Source organism: Cyprinodon tularosa, unplaced genomic scaffold (genome assembly GCF_016077235.1).
Source record: "Cyprinodon tularosa strain WSP-4 unplaced genomic scaffold, ASM1607723v1 ctg203, whole genome shotgun sequence".
NCBI classification, from domain to species: domain Eukaryota; kingdom Metazoa; phylum Chordata; class Actinopteri; order Cyprinodontiformes; family Cyprinodontidae; genus Cyprinodon; species Cyprinodon tularosa.
Genome location: NW_024038748.1, coordinates 739,851 through 764,418, shown reverse-complemented (window position 1 = coordinate 764,418; position 24,568 = coordinate 739,851). Strand labels below are relative to the sequence as shown.

The window sequence follows — 24,568 nt, the reverse complement described above, 5'->3', positions numbered from 1 at the left end:
AAAAAAAACTTGTCAAACGAAGGTGTGCCGTCATGTAAAGTGGAGCACACCCACTGAAAAACTCCACTACCTCATGAGTGCTTCACAATTGATTTAGTAACTCACCTTAGAGGTATATCTTCTTTTACCTGCTGTCTAATAAGAAACTATCACATATAAATACCCTTAGTTTTTACAGTCACAACAAGTAAGGTAGGAAAGGTCCAGGAAGAGCCAAAAATGGAGCCAGAAGACAAGGAAGGGAGCTATCCTTTGCTTTATGCTGACTCAGTGCCGATGCAAATGGACAATAACTTCTTACAGTTAAGTAGCCCTACCAACAAATAAATGTTGTTTCTAGGTTTATGTCATAGCTCGCATGTATATATCAGGTGTAGCTAATGCTGTTATATTTAATGTAAACCAAAGTTAGATCATTGAATGTTTGCATTTGTCAGACTTTTAGATGGCTGTCTTAAAATGCTAAATATCCTTCTGTCATGATTTATAAGTGAAGTGTATATAGGACCCTTTTTCATCACCTATATGTTTCATCTTCACACTTCAGTCTGCCAGTTCCCTTTACTGATAACACCGACAATACGGTGTTTACAAGGTACAAAGTTTTCAGAGCAGCATCTGAGGGGGATGCTGCACAACTTGACGGCCTGCTTCAATACCTGCAAGTCAATAAGAAGCGACTTACGAGCCCAGATTTTATAGGTAAGACGACGGGAAGCAACTGCATTGTGCCATTCTTACCAAAATGATTTATTTGCATTTTACAGTGGGAAATAAAGTTGGTCAATCACTGATTGTCAGAGGTCTCCTACTTAGAAATATGAGAGAGGTCTGTAAATTTCATCACAGGTACAATATGAGAAGCTAAACGAGGGGAAAATCCAGGAAATCCCACTGAAATATTTTTAAAGAATTTATTTGTAAATATGGTGGAAAATAAGTATCTGTCACCCAAGAATGAACACGACATAATTTCTGTCCTTCACAGACTTGTTACTTTGAGAAGCTCCTCTGTCCTCCACTCATTATCTGAATTAATGTCACATGTTTGAACTCAATAACTGTTGTTGTACAAATAAGATATACTAAATGCACCCCACCTGATTAATCCAGGTGTGTCTGGCCATTCTCATCATGGCTACTGAGGTGATACACACCTGAATAATCAGTTTTGCCATTATAAAAGACAGAAAACAAAGGAGCTGGCTGAAGTTACGGAAGTTGTTGAGTTGGACATATAGCAAATTCCTGTGATTTGCAGGTTCTCTCCTCAAACACCATGGGGAGCAGGGTTTCATGCCCTGTGGATGTGTCATAGAAATCGTGCGGGAGAAGGGAGGGTTGCAAAACTAAGGTGGCAAACCTGCATCCTCCTACCCCAATAATTATGTCAATTTCAGCATGTGCTAAATTAATATCAAGCTTTATTGCTCAAGAAAAGATACTTGTCCATTACCTCAAACAGTGAAAATCCAAACTTAGCATGGCCAAGACCAAAGAGTTTTCGAAGAACACCAGGAAGAAAATGTTATACTGGGAAGAGGCTGGGGAGAGTGAATCTAGAATAGGTGAGCAGGTTGGAGGAATAAATGATCCGTGGAAGCAAATGTAAGAAAGCAGAAGTCATACAAAACTATTGATAATTTCTCTCCATCTGGGGCCCCATGCGAGATTTATCCCATGGGTCAAAATCTCAGAACTTTAAGGAGGGAATGAGTTGCAGACAGTTGCGAACAAAGTAACAAAAGCTACCATCAGTAACAAACCACACTGAGAGGCACTGCATGAAAAGTGAGATTTTCGTCCCCGTAAACCCCCGTAAACTCCCGCAGATCTGCCTGATTTTCGTCAGTTTCCGACAATTTGCAACCCGTGCTTGTCCGCGTTTGTCGTGCCACAAATTGTCGAAAACGTACCGTGACGTATGTGGAGAGCGATCAGCTGTACTAATGGCCCTAATTAGCATATGAATGCAGCAAACCCGCGCGGCTGGCCAGGTCTGGCTTGAATAACCTTCTCAGTATTGGCTGAAACCACTATTCTCAAACAAGTAAAATCGCTCGTGATTGGCAGCAAAACCACACGTGGCCACGCCAGGCTTTAATTTTCTTACTGAGTATTGGACGGAACCACTTCTTTTTAAACAAGTAAAGTCGCTCGTGATTGGTTGGCATATATATATATTTACATATATATATTTATTCATATATATATATATATTTATTTATTCATTCATATATTTATTCATTCATATATTTATTCATTCATATGGTGTGTATTTATGTTATCCTACACTACTACACAATTATTATGCTACCATCAAGGACATGAATGAATTTATACAGGAAATGAAGATTTGCCGGGAAGCTGATTATGCAAAGAAAGAGCTTTATTAAAACACACACAACTATATACAACGCGTATCCAAACACATGCGTTTCTAAAAATTAAAACTCCGTGAACGGTCCGTTTGCTTCCTCGGGGTTGGAGGTAACTGGCAGCATTCCCTCCGAGGCAGGTCCGATGTGCAGACGCCTACTGTGCGTGGCTCTGTACTTCGGCATCGCTTCTAACCGGGACTGCAGCTTAACACAGAGTTCAGTGAGATCCGGCCTACGAAATGGCTGCGACCGTACAATCCATCCAGAGACACCGCGACGACGGCGGACTTCCAGAGTTCCACTTCCTCATCTGCTAGCACACTCTGCCTCGCTTTCAGCAGCTGAAAAAAAAAAATGAATCAGCGCACTGCGTATGGACACAACACATCTATCAATGCACCTGAAAAATAGTCACCAAATAAAGTCTTACCCTCTTTCTTCTGGCCCGACTCCGAGCAGATTGCCTCCGCACGCAGCGTGTTGGCTGGCAGCGTATATCTGAAGCTCCTGCGTACCGTCTGAAAATACGTCTTACAGGCAGCTGGAAAACAATTAAATGAGAGTGGTATGAATAAAAAATCAAACGCAAGTCACAGTAACAAGGAAGGAGAAAACATTAAAACAAGTCACTTACACACAATGTCGTCTTTATCAACATCGTGCAAATCTGGACTTGCCGAGATGGGAGGTCTGTGAAAACAAAATGTAGAGCTATGATCGGTATCCATCCGTATCCATTTTCTTTTAGCGCAGAATGAAAGCATATTCTTTAAATCTTACCCTTGCTCCGGTTCATAGCGCCTGCAATTAGTCTCCGAGTTGTTAAGACGGCGTACTGCTACCTGTAAATCACAAAAAATACACTTTAATAAAGCTTGTTCTAGCAAGGCTACTATTAGCCGCTATTAGCCGTAGCTCAGGCTAGGCCGCTTTTAGCTTAGCAGGCAGTAATCGAACATATATTTACCGCTAGCATCTCTTCTTTGAGTTCGTCTTGTTCGATGCAGAGTCGCCATCGCGTCCAAGAGGAGTTTTACCCCGAAATCCAGACGCTCCAGACCGCCTGCACAAAGCAAAGCATACATCCTCCACTGTGGCTGCACACCCCGCCACTCTGAGTTTCTTGGAGATCGTAGAGCGCATGCGCGAGATGAACCAGGGTTTCCGCGGATCAATAAAAATAATTAAAAAATCATTCTTTTTTTTTTTTTAAATCAAGGCCTTAATTTGCACTAAAATTATTTAAATATGTTTATCGAAGTATTTATAATTCTTTAATAAAAAATGCTTATAAAAACAATTTCGTCAGATATATTATATCGCTCCAGGCGGAGAAAAAGCTAGAGGATATATATGTACGTATATATGTGTGTGTGTGTGTGTGTGTGTGTGTGTGTATGTGTGTGTGTTTACATACATACAGGAGTCATGGAACTCTGCTTGCAGCTCCTTCATATTTCATGTACACTAATAACTTGTGTACATGGTTCTTGATGATGGCATTAAAATCATTTCAAATAGCATTAAAATAGCATTAAATTAGAGTCACTCATTCCTGTATGAACCCTGTGAGCGCTTAATTTAATATGACATATTAAAAAAATCCCACCATCATCCAGCACATGTTCAGTTTCTGCCCAAATATATATATATATATTTTTGTAGATTTTTGTAACGGGGATAAGGATAATTCAAAACTGCTTTTTTTTTAATGAACTTGTTCACTACTTCCAAACTCAGCATCTCTTTTCATTCCTGTAATAAGAAGTTTCTTTCGAATGGATTTGATTAAAGTTTTGGTCCCTCGGTATAAAATAAATATTTTGATGGAGATGAGAAATCTGCTTCCTTGTTGGTGAATAACCAATAGTTTGGATCCAATCATTTAAATAAACGGTGTTAGTTTTTTTTTTTTATATATATATATAAGAATTGTGCTATAATTTCTAGTCACCGATCTGTTGCTGCTATATTTTAATTTGACGAACCGGAATTTGTCGATGTTCTTTTTCCTGTTTGGTGCGATTGCAATTGCGGATCTTGACCTGGCCGGACCTTATGACCACAGTGTACCAATCTTCTCATGGCTACTTCCAACAGGATAATGCGCCATGTTATAAAGTAAATCATCTCAGACTAGGGTTGGGAATTGAAAAGATTTTCACGATTCCGATTCCCTTTTCGATTCTATGAAACGATTCGATTCTTTATCGATTCTTTTTTCGATTCCAATTTGGGGGAAAAAGGAGAACAAACAGTTTGATTATCAGAATCAACTTTGTTTACTTAACTATTGCACAATCTTACAAACTCAACAAGATCAAGATGTCCACAGGAAATGTGAAACTGGAGTAACATCTGTGTTTAAATGAAAAATGAATACAAGAACAAACTTAATAACCAACAATGTCTAATAACAAATGATGGGATAATAACCTATTTTAAATAACAAAAAATACTAATTATAAAACAGTAGTAGGGAAAATTAAGTTATTTTGCAGAAAGATGAGCATATCTGCTTTTTCTGGAAGGATACGGGATCTTTCAGGGCTTATGGTGTCTCCAGCCGTGGAGAACACCCTCTCAGATGGGGTGGAGGAAGCCTGCACACAGAGGTAGTTTTCAGCCTGTCCAGATAGCAAGGGCAGCACATCTTGCTTGTTCCACCACCACCACAGTGTGGCGCTATCCCTGCAGGGGATGGAGGGCAAGCTTTTATAGAGCTGGATTTCCTGATCTACCCTCTGGGCTAAGGAAAGACGGGGCTTTGATTCACAAAGTGACCGCAGCTCGTTGTCTTCCTCCTCGAATAGTTCTTCTAACTTGCGTAACTTGCGTAAGTTGCGTAACTTACGTAAAAAAACGTGACGTAAGTCGTGCTCCCTAGAGCCGGCGCACTAGGCTCTGGTGCTGCGGGAATCGAAAAAAGAATCGTTCAGCGAGCTGCCAAACGATGCCATGGAATCGGAAAATACGGAACCGGTTCTTAACAGGAACCGGTTTTCGATTCCCATCCCTATCTCAGACTCATTTCTTGAAACTTTTCCACTTAAGTAATTGTGAATTGAGCATATTGACAGACAACATTTTATTTTTTATCTTAAATGCAATTTTTTTTTTTATAATTACTGCTCTAAATGTATTGCTTTGTCAGCTAAAGATCTGTTTTGGTCTCTATGCTTTAATTAAATAAATCAATTCAAGCTAAAATGTAAGAGGCTATACTAAGCCTGATCTCTTTGTATCAGAGAATTTCTTACCCAGAAAGATGTCACTTGGAGTAAAACCCCCCTGCAACCCTGATTTGCATTTGTATAGCTCACAGCATGTTCATTTACATGTTAAAGCCTCCCCTAGAATTCCATGAGGGGGAGGCATGGGGGGAACACTGCCTAAGAAATTCCACGTCAATTTCTGACAATTTACGGGAGTTTTCGGCAAAGCCTGCAAATTGTCGTAAACTGCCGCTAACCTGAAGTTCCACGACAATCTACAGTGCCGCATATTGACGAAAATCCCACTTTTCATGCAGTGAGGGATTAAATCTTGCAGATACAGGTGTGCATCACTGATAAAGCCTGTTCATATCCTGGCTGCCTGAAGTTTGCCGGAGTGAGCATATGGACGATCCATAGGAGAATATCATGTTGTGTTATCTAACAGATAAGATTTGTTTCATTTTTCTTTCAGATGAATCTAATGGGAAAACAGCTCTCATAAAAGCTTTGCTGAAACTGAAAGATGGCAAAAACGACACCATTGAAGTATTGATTGACATAGCAGAGAAGACCGAAGACGTAGACAGTTTTATCAATGCAGCTTACACAGATGACTGTTATAAAGGTCAGAAAACGTTTATACATTATTTTATAGTTATTTTAACACTAGACAGTTGGCTTCTATTACATCAAAAGCTGTTTTTTCAAATCTCCATCTACAGGCCAGACGGCCTTACATGTCGCCATTGAAAGAAGGGCGTTTGACTACGTAAAGCTGCTGGTGGAAAAAGGGGCTGATGTCCAAGCAAAGGCCAGTGGGACATTTTTCCAGCGTAACTTAAAGCTCGGCTTCTATTTTGGTGGGTAATTTTCCTCAGAGGTTTATCATGAGCAACTTCAAGTTTTTGGTCCAGTTCTCTATCTAATATTAAGACTTTGTTTTCCAACAGGTGAGCTGCCTCTGTCCCTGGCTGCCTGCACCAATCAGCCAGAAATAGTTTCATTTCTCATGGAGAACCCTTATAGCAAAGCCGATCCTACTGACAAAGACGCCCAAGGGAACACAGTTTTGCACACTCTGGTGGTGATAGCAGACAACACACAAGAAAACACAGAAATTGTTGCAAGTATGTATGACAAAATCCTTGTTCAGCACTACAAGCTCAACAAAGACAGCAACATACAGCTGGAATCGATTGAGAACAATAACGGTCTGACCCCGCTGAAGTTAGCTGCCAAACTCGGCAAGATCGGGGTGAGTCTTTTTTCTGCCGCATGTTCTCCTTTTTTCATTAGTGCTTATTCAATTATGCTTGACTCAAATTGGCTCTTTTCTACTTTTTTGTTAATTTTACTGAAATAACTTTGTACCCTCAAAATGTGGATAGGAGAATAAATCGCAAGGTTGACTTAAACTCCAAAGTACTAATGTTTTTTGTTAATAATATTGGAGTATAAACCTAAAAAGTAAGTAGAGCCATGGAATGAACCATTTTGAGTTAGCACCAGTGGAAAAGGGGGTAAATAAGTACCTTTGTTAATTTTTGCAATGTTAGTGCAAGTGTATTAATCTCCTTTTTCATATTGCTTTGGCCAGCTTTTCAGGCACATATTGAACAGAGAATTTACGGACAAGGAGACATGGCGACTATCAAGAAAGTTCATTGAATGGGTCTATGGACCCGTTCACTCTTCTCTTTATGACACAACTTTCATTGACACCAATGAAGACAACTCTGTGCTGGAGATTATCATCTATGGGAAAGAAGTTCCGGTCAGTATGTCATATTTACTTTCATCTGTTTTGTCAATTGTTTTTCTTATTTCCTATTAATGAAGTTAGTCACTGAATTGATTTTTTTGTGTCAAGAACTTTGACTATCAAGGACGTAAATGGATAAATATTATAAACCTGTGGAAGTTATTAGCTGCCATTATATATTCTGCAGTAGATAACTTGATTCATCCATCCATCATTCACCAGTCAGTGAAGGTTAAAGCGGTTGTTAGCAAATATGTTAAAAAAACGTGGTGTGACACAGCACACCAACTGCTCTGGAATTTATAGGAGGCTCAGGCTTAGCAGATTTCACAATGTCTCCCTATCCTTATTCATCCCACTGAACTCACTTAAGTGCACATTGTGTTACCGTTCAGTGCTGACAGTTTGTATATAAATTATAAGTGTTTTTAATTAAGAGTAATTTTTATTTGAATGAGCTTTACTGGAGGCATCCATGTTTGTCAAAGAACACTACTGCCACCTACCGGTTTGTGACGTCACCGTGCGGTATTGGCTGTCCCAATGCTGAAATCTGGTGTTTGTCACACATAATCTATACCTAAAAATTGATCTTTAATTCCTCCTTTCTAATTGTTAAAGAACAGGTGACTCATTAAATAATTGAAATTACGAGAAGTTCTCCTCGTGCATAAATGAATGCCATTGTAATGAGTTAAATAATTAATTAACAAAGTATTTTATAGGGGGTATCTGATGTCCCATGAATTAAATTAAATTATTTGAAGCTGTTTATTCAAGTGTGTAACAGGTTTTTATATGATCTTATGTTAAATTAGTTTTAGTGTCTCACCGATTTTGACAGTGATTGAGACACAGTCTGAATCGGTTAATGGGTTGGTAACAGCAGAAAACCTGCTGAGAGGTTGTTAAACTATGGTCTGGCGCTTTGAAAACAAATAAATCCTACCAGGTTTCGAGAGAGCACAGCTGCTATATACAAAGTAGAATAAGTGAAGTCTCTGTTGATCGGACCAGGTTTTAAACAAACTTTCCTCAAGTTATCAGTACAGACCACAAAATTGTCAGGATACCACCATAAAAGTGTTTGAAAGACCACATGTGGCTACATATATGGTCCCTTGTCAAATTATACAGATGTTCAAAAAAAAATAAAACTCAACATTGTTTTGGCATAATTTCATATCAAGTAAAACTAATTTTGATCTCCTGTGATGACAGTCTTATTATATTTATGTAACGGGTACCGTAGCAACGGCACCTTGGCTGACAGATGTACTCCTGATAAACAGGAGAGAGATGAGGAGACGGCTTGTCAGTTTAGAATATCAAGCAGTAATTTATTCAAGTTTCATTTTTAAATACACTCATGTGTTAAATTTCTTTGTTTATGTTCAACATATTCAAAGTTCAATGTCCTCTAAACATTCTCACTGAATTTCAGTATTCATCTCAACACATAACAAAATACATCTCTTCCAAAAATACATATTCACTTACTTTTCAGTTTAGTATTTTAACCTATTTACCACAAATTAAATACATAGACAATGGTATAATAACCAGCTTAATGTTAACGTTAATTTTTAACTCCTCATATATCTATTTTACTTAGTTTTGAATCAAGACATTACTGCATTTTAACCTCATAAACCTTCAGTGCTTAATATAAACAAAACTCATTTTAAACAGTCACCCTTTTCCCTTCATGAACTCATTTAACAAAACTAATGGTTGGGACCTTACAGCCGGCAAAATAAACAATAGACATGGACGTTGTGAGCAAGGGCGCAGATAGCGTGTACGTCAGGGGTGTTCTGACGTACACAGATTCGAATGACCCTCAATCCGTCCCCCCCACTTTTATAAAAAAAAAAAAAAAACATATGGCGAAACTCACAGAAAATCAAAAAGCTTTTTCTAATTTACTGCTTTGCAACAACAACATAAAACAGTCAGATCATAGACGGGCAATCGTTTTGTTTAACTGCAGGCTGCCTGCGTCGTAGAGATTCAAATCTAAAAGTTATCCTGTCTCTGGCATTTAAGTCTCGAGCCTGGTTTCCATGGTTACTCAGACAGACAGTAGTGGCGGGACAGTTCCCAATTCCGGAGTCCGGACATCAACATGAGGCCAGCCAAACCGAAAAAACAGAAAACAATTGCATCCTTTTTTCGAAAAGCACCAACTGTAAGTAAACTGTTCATTGCGGTATCATATCACCTTGCATTTTTTTGGTTGTCTGTTCGATGTCGCCGTGGAAAAAAGAGTGGAGACGGTCAGTGAGAATAGCGTGAAGAGAGGTGCCAATGTCATAAGGCGGGAGGCAGGGGGAATCGACTGGCATTTATTTATTTATAATTAAATCGACTGTTCCGACTTTTTCTGTAGTTGTTGGGGGTCTTTCAGAAATATGTAGGCTACAGTAGGCTACTTGAATCCGTATTTATGCCAAGCCAAATGGTTTAGGTTGTTACAGGTTGAATCATGAGAAAAACGAACTTCAAAGCTAGACAAATTCCACTACACAGGGGCGGATTTTGGAAATTTTGGGCCCTAGGCAAAGACAGGCATGGGGCCTTCTGAATTGAGAAGACAACATATAGAACAGACCCATTATACAGATACAGAAATTTTAATAGAATAGAAATTTGAGGATGTCATGTATCTTCAAGTTTGTCTATGTCACTGTAACTCGGAGGAAATAATATCTCTCTCATATATATATATATATATATATATATATATATATATATATATATATATATATATATGTATATTAGGGCTGCAACTAACGATTATTTTGAAAATCGATGAATCGGCCGATTATTTTTTCGATTAATCGATTAATCGGACACAAAATATTTTTTTTATATTAACCTCTTTATTCCAAAATAAACATTTTAGACAGAACAAACAAGCACACAAGTACAGGTTGCTCATTAACTGTACTGGTGCTATATGAAAAATTAAATGTTTGCGTTAAAACTACGCAAACTTACATGAGAAATGTAGCTGTACATCCACAAAATATAGGGTACTTTGTTTCATAAAGCGCAAAAAGAGACATTTTTGTTTTTTAAAGCCCCTAAGGGGTTCAAACAATAGGCCCCCCCCATTTCAACAAATTAGGTTTTTTTAGACTAGAAGAGTTCTGCCTTTTAAGACAGGAAAGTATAGCAGTTAAAGTTACTACTTGAGAAAATACTGAACCATAGAGATAAAAATAGCCCTGTGATTCAAATTATAAATTGTATTTGGAATAAAAATGAGAGAAGTAGGGGTGCTAAAAAACACATCCTCCAAAGACAGATATTTACATGGGAATGTGGCAGATAATTAATTGACATATTACTGATCTTGCTGGATTTTATTCTGCTTTACTTCCATAAATTGCAGGATCTTCTTTACTTTATCTTTGCCAGAAGATTTAAACTTTAAAAGCCTTGCCCTCATAATTTGCAAGTTAATTTATTTATAAAGAAAATATAAACGCTGCTTAAGCTAATTCAAATGAAATTAAAAGTAAAATAAGTAGCCAACCTTATCACTGTCTGTAACCTACTAACAAGCTAAGGAAAGCATCAGATGAGCTACCTGAGAAACTAACTTACGTTTCCCCACTTTAAAATGAAACAAACATGGTTACTCATCCTGCTGATCAGCTCTCTTCACTGCCATCGAAGGCTCCAACATGTTTTCTTTTCAGGTGCTGCGTCATAACAGTGGTGCTTCCGTGCCATGTTTATTTGTCTTTACAAAAGTTGCATGTTACGACTTTTTTCACTTTACAAAGGCTATTTTAATTATTGTGATCAATTTGCGCCGTCAATCCCGGGGCATGCGCGCTTCATTTGCAGTCTGGACGCTGAGGGTAAACTCCTCACTAAAATCCTGCGGCTCGGACTGCAGCGCTGAGAGGGATTCTTGTGGGAGAGGGAGAAAGGCGTTGGGATGGGGGAGGCGCCCCACGGCAGCAGCTGCCGCTGGAGGACAAGAGTAGGAACGATACATGCTTTCACGTAAGAGTCTCCAAAAGCCGCCAGTGACACCGTAAAAAGTCGCCAGATTTGTCGCTAGTCGCTTTTTAAAAAAATAGTCGCTGGAGGGGTCTGAAAAGTCGCTGAGTTGGCAACACTGCAACTGCGGCGCTGACTCGCTCCGCCATATTTTTTTTTCTTCCCCGGGATGACGGCGGCGGCGGATGACGCATTAATCGCGCGACACAACTAATCGATGATTAAATTCGTTGCCAACGCTTTTAAAAGTCGATTTTTATCGATTTTATCGATTCGTTGTTGCAGCCCTAATGTATATATATATATATATATATATATATATATATATATATATAATGTGTGTGTGTGTATATATAAATAAATAAAAGGTGCATGTCACAGGAAAGACTAGTGATGTTACAAATATGACAATTGCTTAAACTACAGAACAGTAAATTATTTAATCTATAATTAACATGGCCCTTAACATCCCCAGCTGTACACAATAACACACATTAAAGCAATGTTAATACAAAGCTGTAAAGTAGAGTGAGACGTTGATAATAACTTCCTTATGTTTTTTGAATGTATAAATTTAATTATAAAGGACTAAAACACCTAAAACTTATGGGTGATTTTACAACATTTAAAAGCCTGAGATTTTACTGAAATTGGGGCTACTGGGGCTCACTGGCCTTAGATGTAATGAGCGAACTGGAAGTGCTGAATACATCGCTCCAAAAAAGCACCCAGACATTGGAGGGCATGGTCTCTGCAGTCTCAGTTGTCCAAGAGAGATTACGGGACAAAAGAAAGCCAGCCCACTTTGAGGCAGTCTTTAAGGAAGCAGTGGATATGGCTGAGAAGCTGTCTCTAACACATAGGCCCCCAAAGAGATATTCTGGGCCAGCACCTGCACACAGGCCAGAATCTGCTGTGGAGTACCACAAAGTGGAGTTCTACAGAGTTCTTGACAAAGTAGACACACAACTTTCTTCATTTGAGGCCATTTATTGAAAAGCCATGTAAAGTACTTATTTACAAATTTGTTTTTGTATATATGTAGGCTTTGCTGTTCGTGTTTCTGTGTGTTTACAGCCTGCACTTAAAGTCAGTCCATGTTTAAATAAAACCTTTTTTTTTTCACACGTCATGTGGCATGTTTGGTGAGTACTTGGTACCAATACATGTTATTTTCTTGCAATGATGGGCAATTAAGATTGATGGGTTGTCATAGCTGAGTAATAGCCAGTAATAGGGCTCAGGATCCACGTTGCATTGTGGGACGTCGCAGCCATATTGACTGCTACGCAAACGTAAGCATAGCTCTGACACAACGTTGTTGTTGAAAGAAGAGACAGAAGTAGAGAGAAAAAAGATGTTAAAATCCCGAAAAGGATCTGGAATTTACCGGGACACATTAAATAGAGAAGCCAGGGACCGGTATGGTGACAAAATCAGCATTGTTAATCATTTGGATCCATATAAAGTTCCAAACAATGAGTGGAGCACCAATGAGTGAGCGCCTATACTTCAAAACAGTTCCCAAGCTACAAGTCCCTGGAGTCTCATGTGCAGTTCATGAATGGATGGGTTCAGGAGCTGCAGATCATAAAGCCAGCAAACAGTGGGAACACAGTAATCCGTAAGAAGGTAAGCTGTGATCAGAGGGGCTCTGGAACCTGCTAGTTTAGCAACTGCTAACCGCTAAGGCTAACAACCACTCACGCATGTAATGTACTTTTAACTAGCTGCTATGTGTTTCAAAGGTGTATTTAGTAACGTTAACTGCCAACCCTCCGGGTTTCTCGCGTATTTGAGCCTTTTCCCGCTGCCGTTTTTATTATTTTCCCGTAAAAGATCCCAACTTTGAAGGAAAGAAACACTGTAGGCTATAAAATAAAACCGTGCATCTTTAACTTACCAGAATGAAAATGCAGGGAACACACTCTCATTGACATCGGAATACTTTGGAAAGTTATGTTCGGTCGTCTTACAGCCGCGATCCAAGCTAGCCGACGACTCTTTATCTCTGACGCTTGGTCTCCATGGTTACGCCTCCAGTCAGGAAAGCGGTGGAAAGTTAACCCATTTTCTATGTTTCCATGGCGATCATGTGTTGAGCTGTTACAGCCCACAATACAGCAACGGTTTACCATGGTTGAAATCAAGTTAAGGTGAAATTAATCAAATTAAAACACGGCTGAGAGGGAGTACAGTACGCGGTAGTCATAGGCAGTAGTCTGAGCTGCTGTAAAAGACGCATTCAACATGGCGGCGACGCGAAGTGCTTACGTCACGATGACCAAGCCCTATAGTAACTGTCCCCCACAGTTTCAAAAACCTATCTGCGCCCCTGGTTGTGAGTTTCTTTAACATCACCGAGGCGCACATTCACGTAGGGGAGGCGCGCTCATTACCCCAAGCTGGTCTCTACCAACGGGCAGGTCGCACGCGCAACTGCCGCACCGCGACCGCGCGCGCAACCGCCGCACCGCGGCCGCGCGCGACCGCGCGCGACCGCTGTACCGCCCAACGGCCAGACCCATCCTCGACACTCTAAACCCACTTCAAACCAAATCACACAAACTCCCCGTCTAAAACCACAACATAGACTGGTCAACCAGCATCCCTGACACATTTCATCATGGGTCATCCCTAACTTCAAATCATATATGTACATTTACCCACCTGACAAACAGGAGAGAGATGAGGAGACGGCTTGTCAGTTTAGAATATCAAGCAGTAATGCAGGAAACCGCGATGCGAGACACTATAACGGGACCCTGCCCTCCCCCCCCCCCCCCCTGCTGGCAGGGAGTAAACATTGCAACACACACATTGAATGTGAAATCAAATCACCATGTAAAGAAATGCAAACCAAAATAAAACATAACAGTTTGTATTCAAAATAAAATACAATTTTCTCTTTCTTTTTCAAAAACACAAAATGTGACACTTTTGTGGTTGTCACATTTACACATAGCCTTACCCATTTGTTTTGGTAGGATTTGATGTTGTCCATTCACGGCCCTTAAGCATTTCTCTATGGTTGCTGATTACTCTAATCACATGTTTCGTGTATGAGCTGCCAAATAGCAGAGTTACCTTCAGAGCAGATGGGATGGTGAGCAGGGAAAGCCTATCAGAAATGCAAATTGGTTGGTAGTAATCCAAAGGCAGGGATCTAAATCTATACCATCTCTAAGTCAGCTGGTGTGTTGAGAGGGCCCTGTGAAGAACTGCTAAAGGGAGTTACCCATGTTGGCTCCACACTAGCTAAGGGGCCTTAGTTGTCTGCAGTACTTTCACAGAATGGAGCTTGGCCTGCAATTCTGACACCCTGGCCTTCAAAGCTAACTGTAATTGTTAAGGATTAGCAGAACTGCATTGCTATATGTGCTGTCTGAATAGTGCTGACATGAACGATGGAGGAAGGATGCTTCCTATCAATGGTTCATATAGTGTAGGGACCTCCTGATGTTCCTATCTGGAACTAGGGACCCTTACTGTACTTCCACAATCCTCACCTTCCTGTTATCAGAACTCTGGGTTATAGGATTAAAAATCTCAATTGCAGAGGAGAAATTAAAAGAAACAGGCAGAGAAATCCCTCTAAACATATGCTTATCACATACCGGTGAGTTTCAGACTGAACAACACACTCAAACAAAAATTGCTTCATCCCAGAGACAGAGCACCTAAGCTGAGCAGCTTTGTTTATCCAGTCAACTGCGATGAAGACTGTTCGGATTCATACATTTGAGAAACCAAACAACAATCTCCAAACTGCGTGGCACAGCACAAGATAGCCAGTAGCTCTGGGCAAGATCCAGCTGGATACTTGTACTTTAAGAACAAAGGACACACGCTTTAGAACAGAAAGACAGAGAGGACAGATGGTGGGAGAGAGAGGTGACGGAAGCCATCTTTGCTAAATGAGAAAAGCCATTACTGAACAGAGGGGTATGCATGCAGTTTAATCTTCCAAGCTTCTATAATTTGGTCCTGGAAATTCATTCCAATTAGGTTATACTACCACAATCTTCATGATTCAAACAGCCAAACACAAAACCCATAATAAGCGAAGGACTCTAACAATCCAGGTAGAATGATGGATGGATTTTTTATTTCCATCTGAGTTATGAATATTCTTAGGAAGATGGTCTCTTTGCTGCTTAAAAAAGCAGTTCTCCAAATATAGATCAGTCTAGGTTGTGCAGCATCCTGTTTAGATGTGTTTCTGTTTCCACACACCATAATAAAATGGCTGGTTTCCTAGTATGCAGTCAAGTTCTCCTAAGTTTTGCTAATTAACTAATTATCTAACTCAGATGTGTTAGAGCAGTAACACACCTGAGGGATGCCAGACACTGGATCTCAAGGACTGGGATAGAGGAACCCTAAAGTTGTGTGAGCTGACGGAATTTAAAAAGACAAAGAAAAGACAAAACTACAAGGTAGTTTATATAGGACTGACAAATAAATACCCATCCATGTCATGCAAATAATTATTAGTAGACAATTTTAAAGAAGAAGTAAAGTAATATTCTAGGAAGTTGTGACTTCTTCACAACCACAGATCAGTTCTGCAAACAAAAGGTAACAGAGCAACCATGTTTTTTTAGAGAATGCCGTGCAAATGATTATTAAAAAGTGACACAGAGTAAGTAAAAACATTTTTTGTAAAGACGAGTAATGCTAGCATCATGGGAATGTTTTGCTTCAGCACTGGTGAACTAGAGGGAGGAGGAAATTAATGAAGGAAAAAGACTACATTCACATCTTAATCCTCCCCACAAAGTCTAACATTAGGTTACTGCTATGGTTACAAGGGCAAAATTTCCTTAAGTCTGTTTATTTGCAGCCATAAATGCAACAACAACTACAAGATGCTTATTCAAACAAATATTAGTGGCCTGTGCTTAGATAGTGGTTAACTCAAGTCAGAAAAGTGCAAAGTGATTTACTCTACATTTAGTCATTCACCGAGTCCCACACAAATTGAAATATTGATTCAACCAAATATTAGCAAGTTGAGCCTGTTTGTATGTTGGATTTCTAAACCCTGCATGATAAGAAAACCAATCAGAAATTGTGTAGACTTATTTATTATTGATAAAAATATGATTACAGTTTTAGAATGTTTATTCATGGTTGGAAAACAATGCATTAAAAAAAGCCCTTTGTGTCTCTGCTGGGTGGATAAACCTCTCCCAAAATCTACAAACAGGCATTTTGTTTATATTCTTTTCACTAGTCTGGAGTAGGACAACTTATACAGCAAATGCCCACTATCACTCAAACCACAATTGGCATGGCAGGGATGTTTTGATGATTCACAAAGGTGCGGCGTTCTTAAACTAATAACCGTGGCAGGTTACTTTCAGCACAATCAGGAAAAACAAGTTTCAAACATGTGAATAATTTCTACATGTAACTGAGGCAGAGAAGGCATGGTGATTGCCACATAGTTATTAAAAACTGGGTAAGAAATATATTATAATAAGTTACAAAAAAAAAAAAAATGTATGCAACTTAAGGTCCTTTAAATCCGCTAAAGGTTTGAGCTACAACTTTAGGGATATTGGAACACATTTAATAGAAAAACCCAGGATTTAATTGACACTACTGAGCTTCCCCTCATTCAGAGAGGAGCGGATTATTGTATCATACAAAGTCATGCCTGTTGGTGTTAATATTTAATGTCTAATTGTAAAAACACAAATCCTACACGTTGGAAGTCAAAAGCACTTGAAGAGGGACAGCTGTTTGGGTAAACATAAATCTGACTGAACTTCTGTTGCAGAATCGCCCAGAGATGCTGAAGATCGAACCTCTACACAGCCTTCTTCAGGATAAATGGAATGGATTTGGTTCCAGGTTTTTCTTGGTGAGGTTCATATTTTATCTAATGTATCTGGCCATCTTCACCATTGTGACCTTCTACAGAAAAGATGGAAAGGTACGCAAAAAAAATTAACGCTGGTAATGTAGTGATGAATTTTAGGTGACAAACTCTTTTGCCATTTCTATGATGCTAATATTCTGGTTCACCTACAGCCACCCTTTGCAGTGGAGAACACCCCAGAAGATCACCTCCGCTGTATGGGTGAAATTATCAGTGTCCTTGGAGCTGTGTGGTTTCTCTATAAAAATGTAAGGAAATAGAAAGTTTTCTAACATACTGTATCATATAAAACAGTACGCATTACCAGCAATGACATCTCCTTTTTTTAAAATCTTTAGATAACTACTTTCAAGAAGAACCCCCCAAATCTAAGTAATCTATTTACTGATGGATTCAGTGAAATTCTGTTGTGAGTATAATAACTTCTTCATTTCAACGTTACATACAATATTAAAGAGGGGGGGGGGATATGTTTTATGGCTCATTCCCAGGGCTTCAATCTTTCTGGGGTGGCACAAGACCTCTGATTAAAAGATGTAAAAAATATATATTTGCCACTTCACATGATTTTCTGTTGTTGAAAGGAATGTGCTATCAGTGTTATAGTGCAGTAAACTCTGGAAAAAATGCAGAGATTATTAATTTTATATACCATAGCAATCTGATTAAGCTAAACACATTGTCTGATCTGAAAATTATCAAGTTTTATTTCTATACTTACTGTATTGACTTGAACTGCATTGAAATTTTCATAGATTAAACTCTTAAATACCGTACTATTACTGATCTCACCTTAACAGGGAGGTTAAACACATAAACTATTATATTATTCTGCTTTGAAAAGACAGTCAAAAAACAGCTGATGAAACATCTGTTGAAAAACACAGAGACTGGGTTCTATTTTGACCATTAAGCTGAGGAGCCAACAGAGCGGCGGAGAGCTTCTACATGCTTTTCAATGTATCCAAAGGTTAGCCAGGGGTTTCCTCTCCCAAAGCCCCCAGTCAGCATCCAGCCCTTCTCACACAGCATACAGCATTACCATATAAAGTGATGCTGGAGCGTAGTTCTTATATGTTAACATAAGAATGTCTATTTAAACAGATACAGAAATGAACATATATCAAGAAATTAATCTTTAAAGGAAAGGAAAGTCCAGTGGATTGTTTTTTTAAATGCTTTCAAAAGTAAAACAAAGAAAAAAGTACACTATTATATGATAAAGAAATAATAAAAGTGAAAATCATAACTAAAAATAGGTAACAGAAACACCAGACGTGGGGGGGGGGGGGGTAGTAGGTTACGGCATCAAAATTCCAGATTCCTGGTTCTGAACTCATGAAGAAGCCCATGACCCCTCTTAGCAGTGTTGTGTTTATCAAAGATGACTAAATTATTTCATTGAAGAGTTATGGGTGTGGGCGTTGTTAACAAGACGAGACTAAATAAAAACATTAGTGGGAGGTCTGTCATTATGCTGTTATTCCGTAAAAGTTCAAAAAATCCACTGGACTTGGTTTCCAAAGTTTGAGGCTGTTTCGCCACGTCTCCAGGAAGCTTTCTCAATTCAAATGCGAAAGAAAGCTTCCTGGAGACGTGGCGAAACAGCCTCAAACTTTGGAAACCAAGTCCAGTGGATTTTTTGAACTTTTACGGAATGACTATGACCTGGATGACTGTGATCTGTTAGAATACAATTCAACTTTTATTGTCATTACATAGTCACAAATAAAAAGCAACAAAATCCACTCTTTGCATTTAAACCATCTCCTTGGGGAGCAGGGGGGTGCCATTGTGCGGCGCCTGAGGAGCAGTGTGGGGTTAAGGGTCTTGCTCAGAGACCCAGAGGGGGATTCAGTTGGAGTGGGGCTTGAACTCAGAACCCCTATCCACTAGGCTGCCACTCCCCAATATTTACTGACCATAACAATGAACAGGCAAGATCACAATGTAAATACTTAGTTAAGAATTGGAAATCAGTAAAGACTTTTTCTTTTAAAGATTTTTCTTTTGGGCTTACTCAAGCTATAAGATAATGTGATGGCTGGGAATAGAACTCAAATCGACTGTTTGGAAGTCAGTTATGCTCACCGCTATACCACCATGGCAGCCATAGACAGGCTAGGCAGGCTAGCCACCTGGTGTGCAGCAGTGCACATTCTGCAGGACCACAGATAAACCGTGGCAGCAGCGGCAAGGGTGAAATAAATCCTGAATGGTCTGGTACTGTGTGCTCAACACTGACAAACTCTGCTCTTCCAGAATGCGTCTTTTCCTTTGCTTATTTAGCCATGACTCTTTGCTTTACGCTCCACAATGGTGATTCACTCGCCCTCGCTACTTAATAAACAATATGTGGCTGATTGTCCTCTGCCAAGCGTTGAACTACATCTGCCTTTTTCACAACTTTTGTGTGACACGTTTTCATAAAGTAGGGCATTAAGTCATAAAAAAGTTTATTTTCATTCTAGAAATCAGTTTTCTGTCCAACAGCAACAATTGTAGTATCTAGGGAAGAGCTGCAAGTCTGGTAAAGAATCTGGTGTTATTCAAAATTGTAAAGGTTAACTTTTTATGAATTGCAATATAAAACTGATTAAAACTAGATTAAAACCTTTTTGAATTTTAGTCGACTAAAACCGACTAAAACTATCACATATGACTAAAGTCTGGGTAAGACTAATAATAGTTTTCGTCCTAAAGACTACGACTAAATGTAAGCTGGCTGTCAAAACAAAACTGCCTCTTAGCCATAAAACCTTGTCTGTCACCATGGTTCTGCTCATTTGTGAGGTTGCATTGGCTTCTGGTTTTTTTCTAAAATTTTTAACAGAGAAATTACTAAAACAGTGTATGAATTACTCCTCATGTGTATGTATTAATCTTTTTAGCAAAAATAGTTTTCAGCTATATATCTATGTAATAAATCTATGTCTTTACCCATGTAAAAACATAGTGTTAATGCATTCGAAGATATAAAATATTGATGCTGCTTGCTTTTTCTAACTGTTTTATGGTCAGATTACTAACAACAGTTATTCTCATGCTGAAAATAAGCAGATTAAATTGTGTTTAAATAAAAACAAGAGAAGATTAAATAATAAAAGAAGGGGGATTGATTTCAACATAATCCAGTCCCTTAATATTCACCAGATGTACATGATAATAATTTTATCTACAGCAGCTTCCAACAAAAAGAACAGAAATTGGAAAATCGATTGTAGTATGTGACTATTTTATGATCGAATTTATACTTAAAATTATGTTTTTTATACTGAACATATACTGATAATAAATGGTCCTTCTGACGGTTTTAATCTGGAATTGTGTCACCCCTGTTAAATTCTATAGTTTGGTATATTTTATCTTTCTTAAGGTGCCTTAAATGCATCATCTTTTACTTCATGCCCTTTTCATAACCAGTGAAGGCTGTCAATGTGTAAAAATTAAAAAACATCTAATTCACTTTTTTTGTTCTTTTATTATAAAAAAAACATAATACAAAAATACATAACATAATTATTCAACTCATATACACCAAAAACGATCAAATTAGTATGCAATGTTTTCTGAAACTTAAACTTCCATTTGTATTTAAAGTTCAGTTAACATGAAGGTTATCAAATTCTTTGGCATTTTTAGCGTAAAATGAAGTTGCTAGCTTTGAATCGTACGTAATGTTCCCAACATTGTTATTATTCATCAGCTTTGGTGCAGCGCTTTCATATATTGATGACTATTAGACCTTAAAAGACACCTATAAAACATCTTCATGTTTGCAGTTTCCTGCAGGCAATCCTTCTTCTGGTCTGTGTAATCTTGTACTTCTGCGGACGGAGGGAATACGTCGGGCTCCTTGTTCTGTCTTTAGCTCTTGCCTGGATGAATGTTTTGTATTACACAAGAGGTTCGAAGGAGCTGGGGATCTACAATGTCATGATGCAAAGGGTAAGAAATCAGAAGGAGATACAGTAACTGAGTTGTTTGGTGAGACATCTAGTTGACATTTTGTTCCTTTTTAGATGATCCTGGGTGACCTTCTACGCTTTTTAAGCGTCTACATGATCCTGCTTTTTGGATTTTCCGCTGGTAATACTACTAAGTACAAATATTTGCAAACTTACAGTGACTGTGTTTCATGCAGGTTATGGCTTCTATCAAACATGGCTTATTTTTTTTCCATCTGTAGCTGTTTGTGCCCTAATGAAAGACTCACCAGAAGATGAAAGAAATAAGAATTTGGGACTAGGAAGCAGCATAGATGTCAAAGCGACCGAATGCAGCAAGCCGAGTTATAATGACATCCGCTTCACCATACTGGAAATGTTCAAGTTCACGATCGGAATGGGAGACCTGCAGTTCGCCGACAATGTTGAATACATGGCAGTTTTCCAAATCCTGCTCATCGGCTACATCGTCCTCACTTACATCCTGATGCTCAACATGCTCATCGCTCTGATGGGCTTCACAGTGGAAAGACTCTCAGGGCAAAGTGAAACTATTTGGAACCTACAGGTGAGAAGATTTATCTAATGACAAGATTTACTTTATGTTGAGTATGTGCAACCCGGTTCAATGAAAAGAAACCATTTCAAACATGTATATTTACATAATAGGAAATTGGGTTAAAGAAAACACTTCTCTAGTTTGAAGAAGTTACGAAAACTATTTTTTCCTTTATCAGAGAGCTTCCACAATTTTGGACATGGAGCGCACTTTGCCGCAGTGCTTGAGAAGTAAACTGTACTCCGGAGCAACAGAGACGTTGCCCTTCGAAAACGAGCAGGACAAGGCTCGTAATTTTGTCAGGTAAGAGCTGCTGGATGTATTTGGGCTGGTAAGTACTGTAGTTTAGTTTTGGTCACTTCCATACTGGACTTTCTGAGGCATAAAGATCAGCTCCTACCACAGGATGATTCTTATTGGCCCCAAACTAATCAATTTATTCTTTGTCAACCAAGAATGACAGTAATACTACACCTTTTATGTTTTTTTTCAAAGAATATTATCCTGACAGATTTCCAAATTCTTAAATGGAAATGGCTAATTTACACTTTTTCTTTAATCAGCCATGCGTCTTTTTCTTTTATTTCTTAATATTTAGAAGGTAAGGCCAAAACAATAAATAAAATTAATAAATAACAATAAATAAAATTAATGAACAAAATATCAAAATTTACTAGGAGAACAGGAAATTCAAGATGGACAGAAAACAGGGCAAACTGATGCAGGAACAGAGGATTTCGTCGTATAACAAAAGCAACCAGTATAGAACATGCAAGTTGAGGAAAAGGTGGAGGATCTGATTTGATTTGATTAAATTTATTTCAGAACCCCATTTTCTTTGGCAATGCCAATTAATAAATGTAGGTGAGCTACTCAGGAGCTCATGAAACAGCTGGGGAAGAAGGAGTTAAGGCAGCCAGATGAGGGGCGGATAATCAACATCATTGGAGTAGAACGACAAGAATTATCAATCCATCCATCCATCCATCCATCGTCTTCTGCTTATCTGGGGTCGGGTCGCGGGGTAGCAGCTTCAGTAGGGAGGCTCAGACGTCCCTCTCCCCAGCCAATTAGGCTAGCTCCTCCAGAGGAATCCCAAGGCGCTCCCAAGCCAGCCGAGAAACAGAGTCCCTCCATCGTGCCCTGGGCCTCCCCCTGGGCCTCCTAACGGTGGGACGTGCCTGGAACATCTCACCAGGGAGACGTCCAGGACGCATTGCCAAGAATTAAACAAGACTAAATAATGCCATTGGTTTTAATGAAGGTTATTGATTTTTCTAAGCTGCACTAAATAGATAAATCAATTAATTAACTAATTAATGGCAGAAGCAAATGAAGTAATTGTAGATTTAACATATTTACAAAGAGAGAACTGGACTCTGAAGTTGAACATTTGTAAACTTGTTTTCTAAATTAGTTATGAATTTATGATATCAACAGAGGTTAGAGTCACCTAAGACTGCAATCAGGTAAGAATACCACTCTCCAACATGCGGTACCTCTGCCCAAGTGAGAGTAAAAAGTAGCATCCAAGACAGAAAGTAAATACAGAGTTTAGCCATAATTTCACTTCTAGTTCTCATGTTCTGATAACAATGACATTTAAATACAATATTAAAAATTAAATGTGTTTTGTCTGATTATGGATGCTGATTTAATAGCAGTAACATTTTGTAGATGGTGATGCGTTGCACTAACTGTTTGTCTCCTTTAGAGTGACTGAAATAAACTTGAAAAAATGGCGATCCAATCTTGGCATTGAGCGAGATGAAGACCCTGGAGACATAGAGAGGCACAAGAACAAACCTAGTATGGAAACATTAAGTTTACCTTTACTGCTGTTCGCTCTTCTTTAAAGTATACTAATAAATAATTTAAACTTTACTTTTTAGGGACTCGTTGGAACCTAGATAAGGTGCTCCAAAATATTCACTTGAGAAGACATCGATCGAATGACACCAGCGTTGCTTAGGTCAAACTCCTAAGGTTTTTTTTGTTTTGTTTTTCTTGTGGACATATTTTTTTCAGATCTTACCATATCCTTTTTTCTTAAAGGCATACAGTGTAACTTTTGGCCACTAGGGATGCTAGACCTGTAACTTTCATGTCTAGCATCCCTAGTGGCCACAAGCGCCGCAGCACTGTCGCGAATGTCAACAAGCAGTCAGACGTGGCCTGGTAGCTTTCTCTGCCTGTATTTGGCTTCTACTAAACATCAAAAATAATAAATAGATATGACTGTATACCAGGAGCAAAATGTAAACCTACCAATCTAATAGTAAAGTTTCAGTTTACGAATAAACAAATAAAGTATTTTCCAAGATCGATTCTTGTTTTTGCTCAGGCACAATGCCTTTCACATTTTCTTTTTTTAGCCTCCTCAGAAGGTTTAAACTTTTTCCTTGCCTCAGCCGTGACCAGTAGTCAAGCAGGCAGAAAAATAGTAGAGCAAAAGCCTTAGCTCTGTGACTCTAATAACAGCCCATGGCTGTAAAGCAATATGTTCATCCAGGTCACATGACCTGGCCAGCAACGCTGCGTCTTCTCCTAGCATACATAGGCGGTATTTCAAGAGGGGGGAGCCACATTTAGCATTGATATCGTCTAGCACTGTATATTGGCCTGAGAAATCATTTAAAATAACTCATATGCATCAACTATTTAGGTCAAAACGTCCGCGGTGTGCCTTCAACTTAAGAAAACAGGGAATGATCCTAACCTCTCTACCTGTGTTTATTTCAACATTGTTTAACTACCTCTAACTTTGTCGGAGGTTAAATTACCAAGATTA

The 24,568-nt window shown here is 38.8% G+C and overlaps 1 protein-coding gene across 1 annotated transcript; it reads left to right on the top strand.

Annotated features, from left to right (window-relative positions):
• Positions 1 to 48: 48 nt before the first annotated feature.
• Positions 49 to 23,949, top strand: LOC119783372 (transient receptor potential cation channel subfamily V member 1-like). The gene is made up of 15 exons (XM_038284862.1): positions 49 to 302; positions 548 to 702; positions 6,072 to 6,224; positions 6,322 to 6,459; positions 6,550 to 6,854; positions 7,197 to 7,373; positions 17,170 to 17,325; positions 17,424 to 17,519; positions 17,610 to 17,680; positions 21,054 to 21,219; positions 21,294 to 21,360; positions 21,461 to 21,786; positions 21,956 to 22,080; positions 23,492 to 23,586; positions 23,670 to 23,949. The coding sequence occupies exons 1-15, from the start codon at positions 220 to 222 to the stop codon at positions 23,747 to 23,749; spliced, it is 2,193 nt and encodes a 730-aa protein (XP_038140790.1). The 5' UTR covers positions 49 to 219; the 3' UTR covers positions 23,750 to 23,949.
• The last annotated feature ends 619 nt before the right edge of the window (positions 23,950 to 24,568 follow it).

Excerpts from the sequence above, each read along its gene's own strand:
- LOC119783372 (XM_038284862.1), top strand. The coding sequence starts at position 220 with ATGGAGCCAGAAGACAAGGAAGGGAGCTATCCTTTGCTTTATGCTGAC. Across the intron at positions 17,681-21,053 it reads GGATTCAGTGAAATTCTGTT|TTTCCTGCAGGCAATCCTTC; the intron begins GTGAGTATAATA and ends TCATGTTTGCAG. Across the intron at positions 21,220-21,293 it reads ACAATGTCATGATGCAAAGG|ATGATCCTGGGTGACCTTCT; the intron begins GTAAGAAATCAG and ends GTTCCTTTTTAG.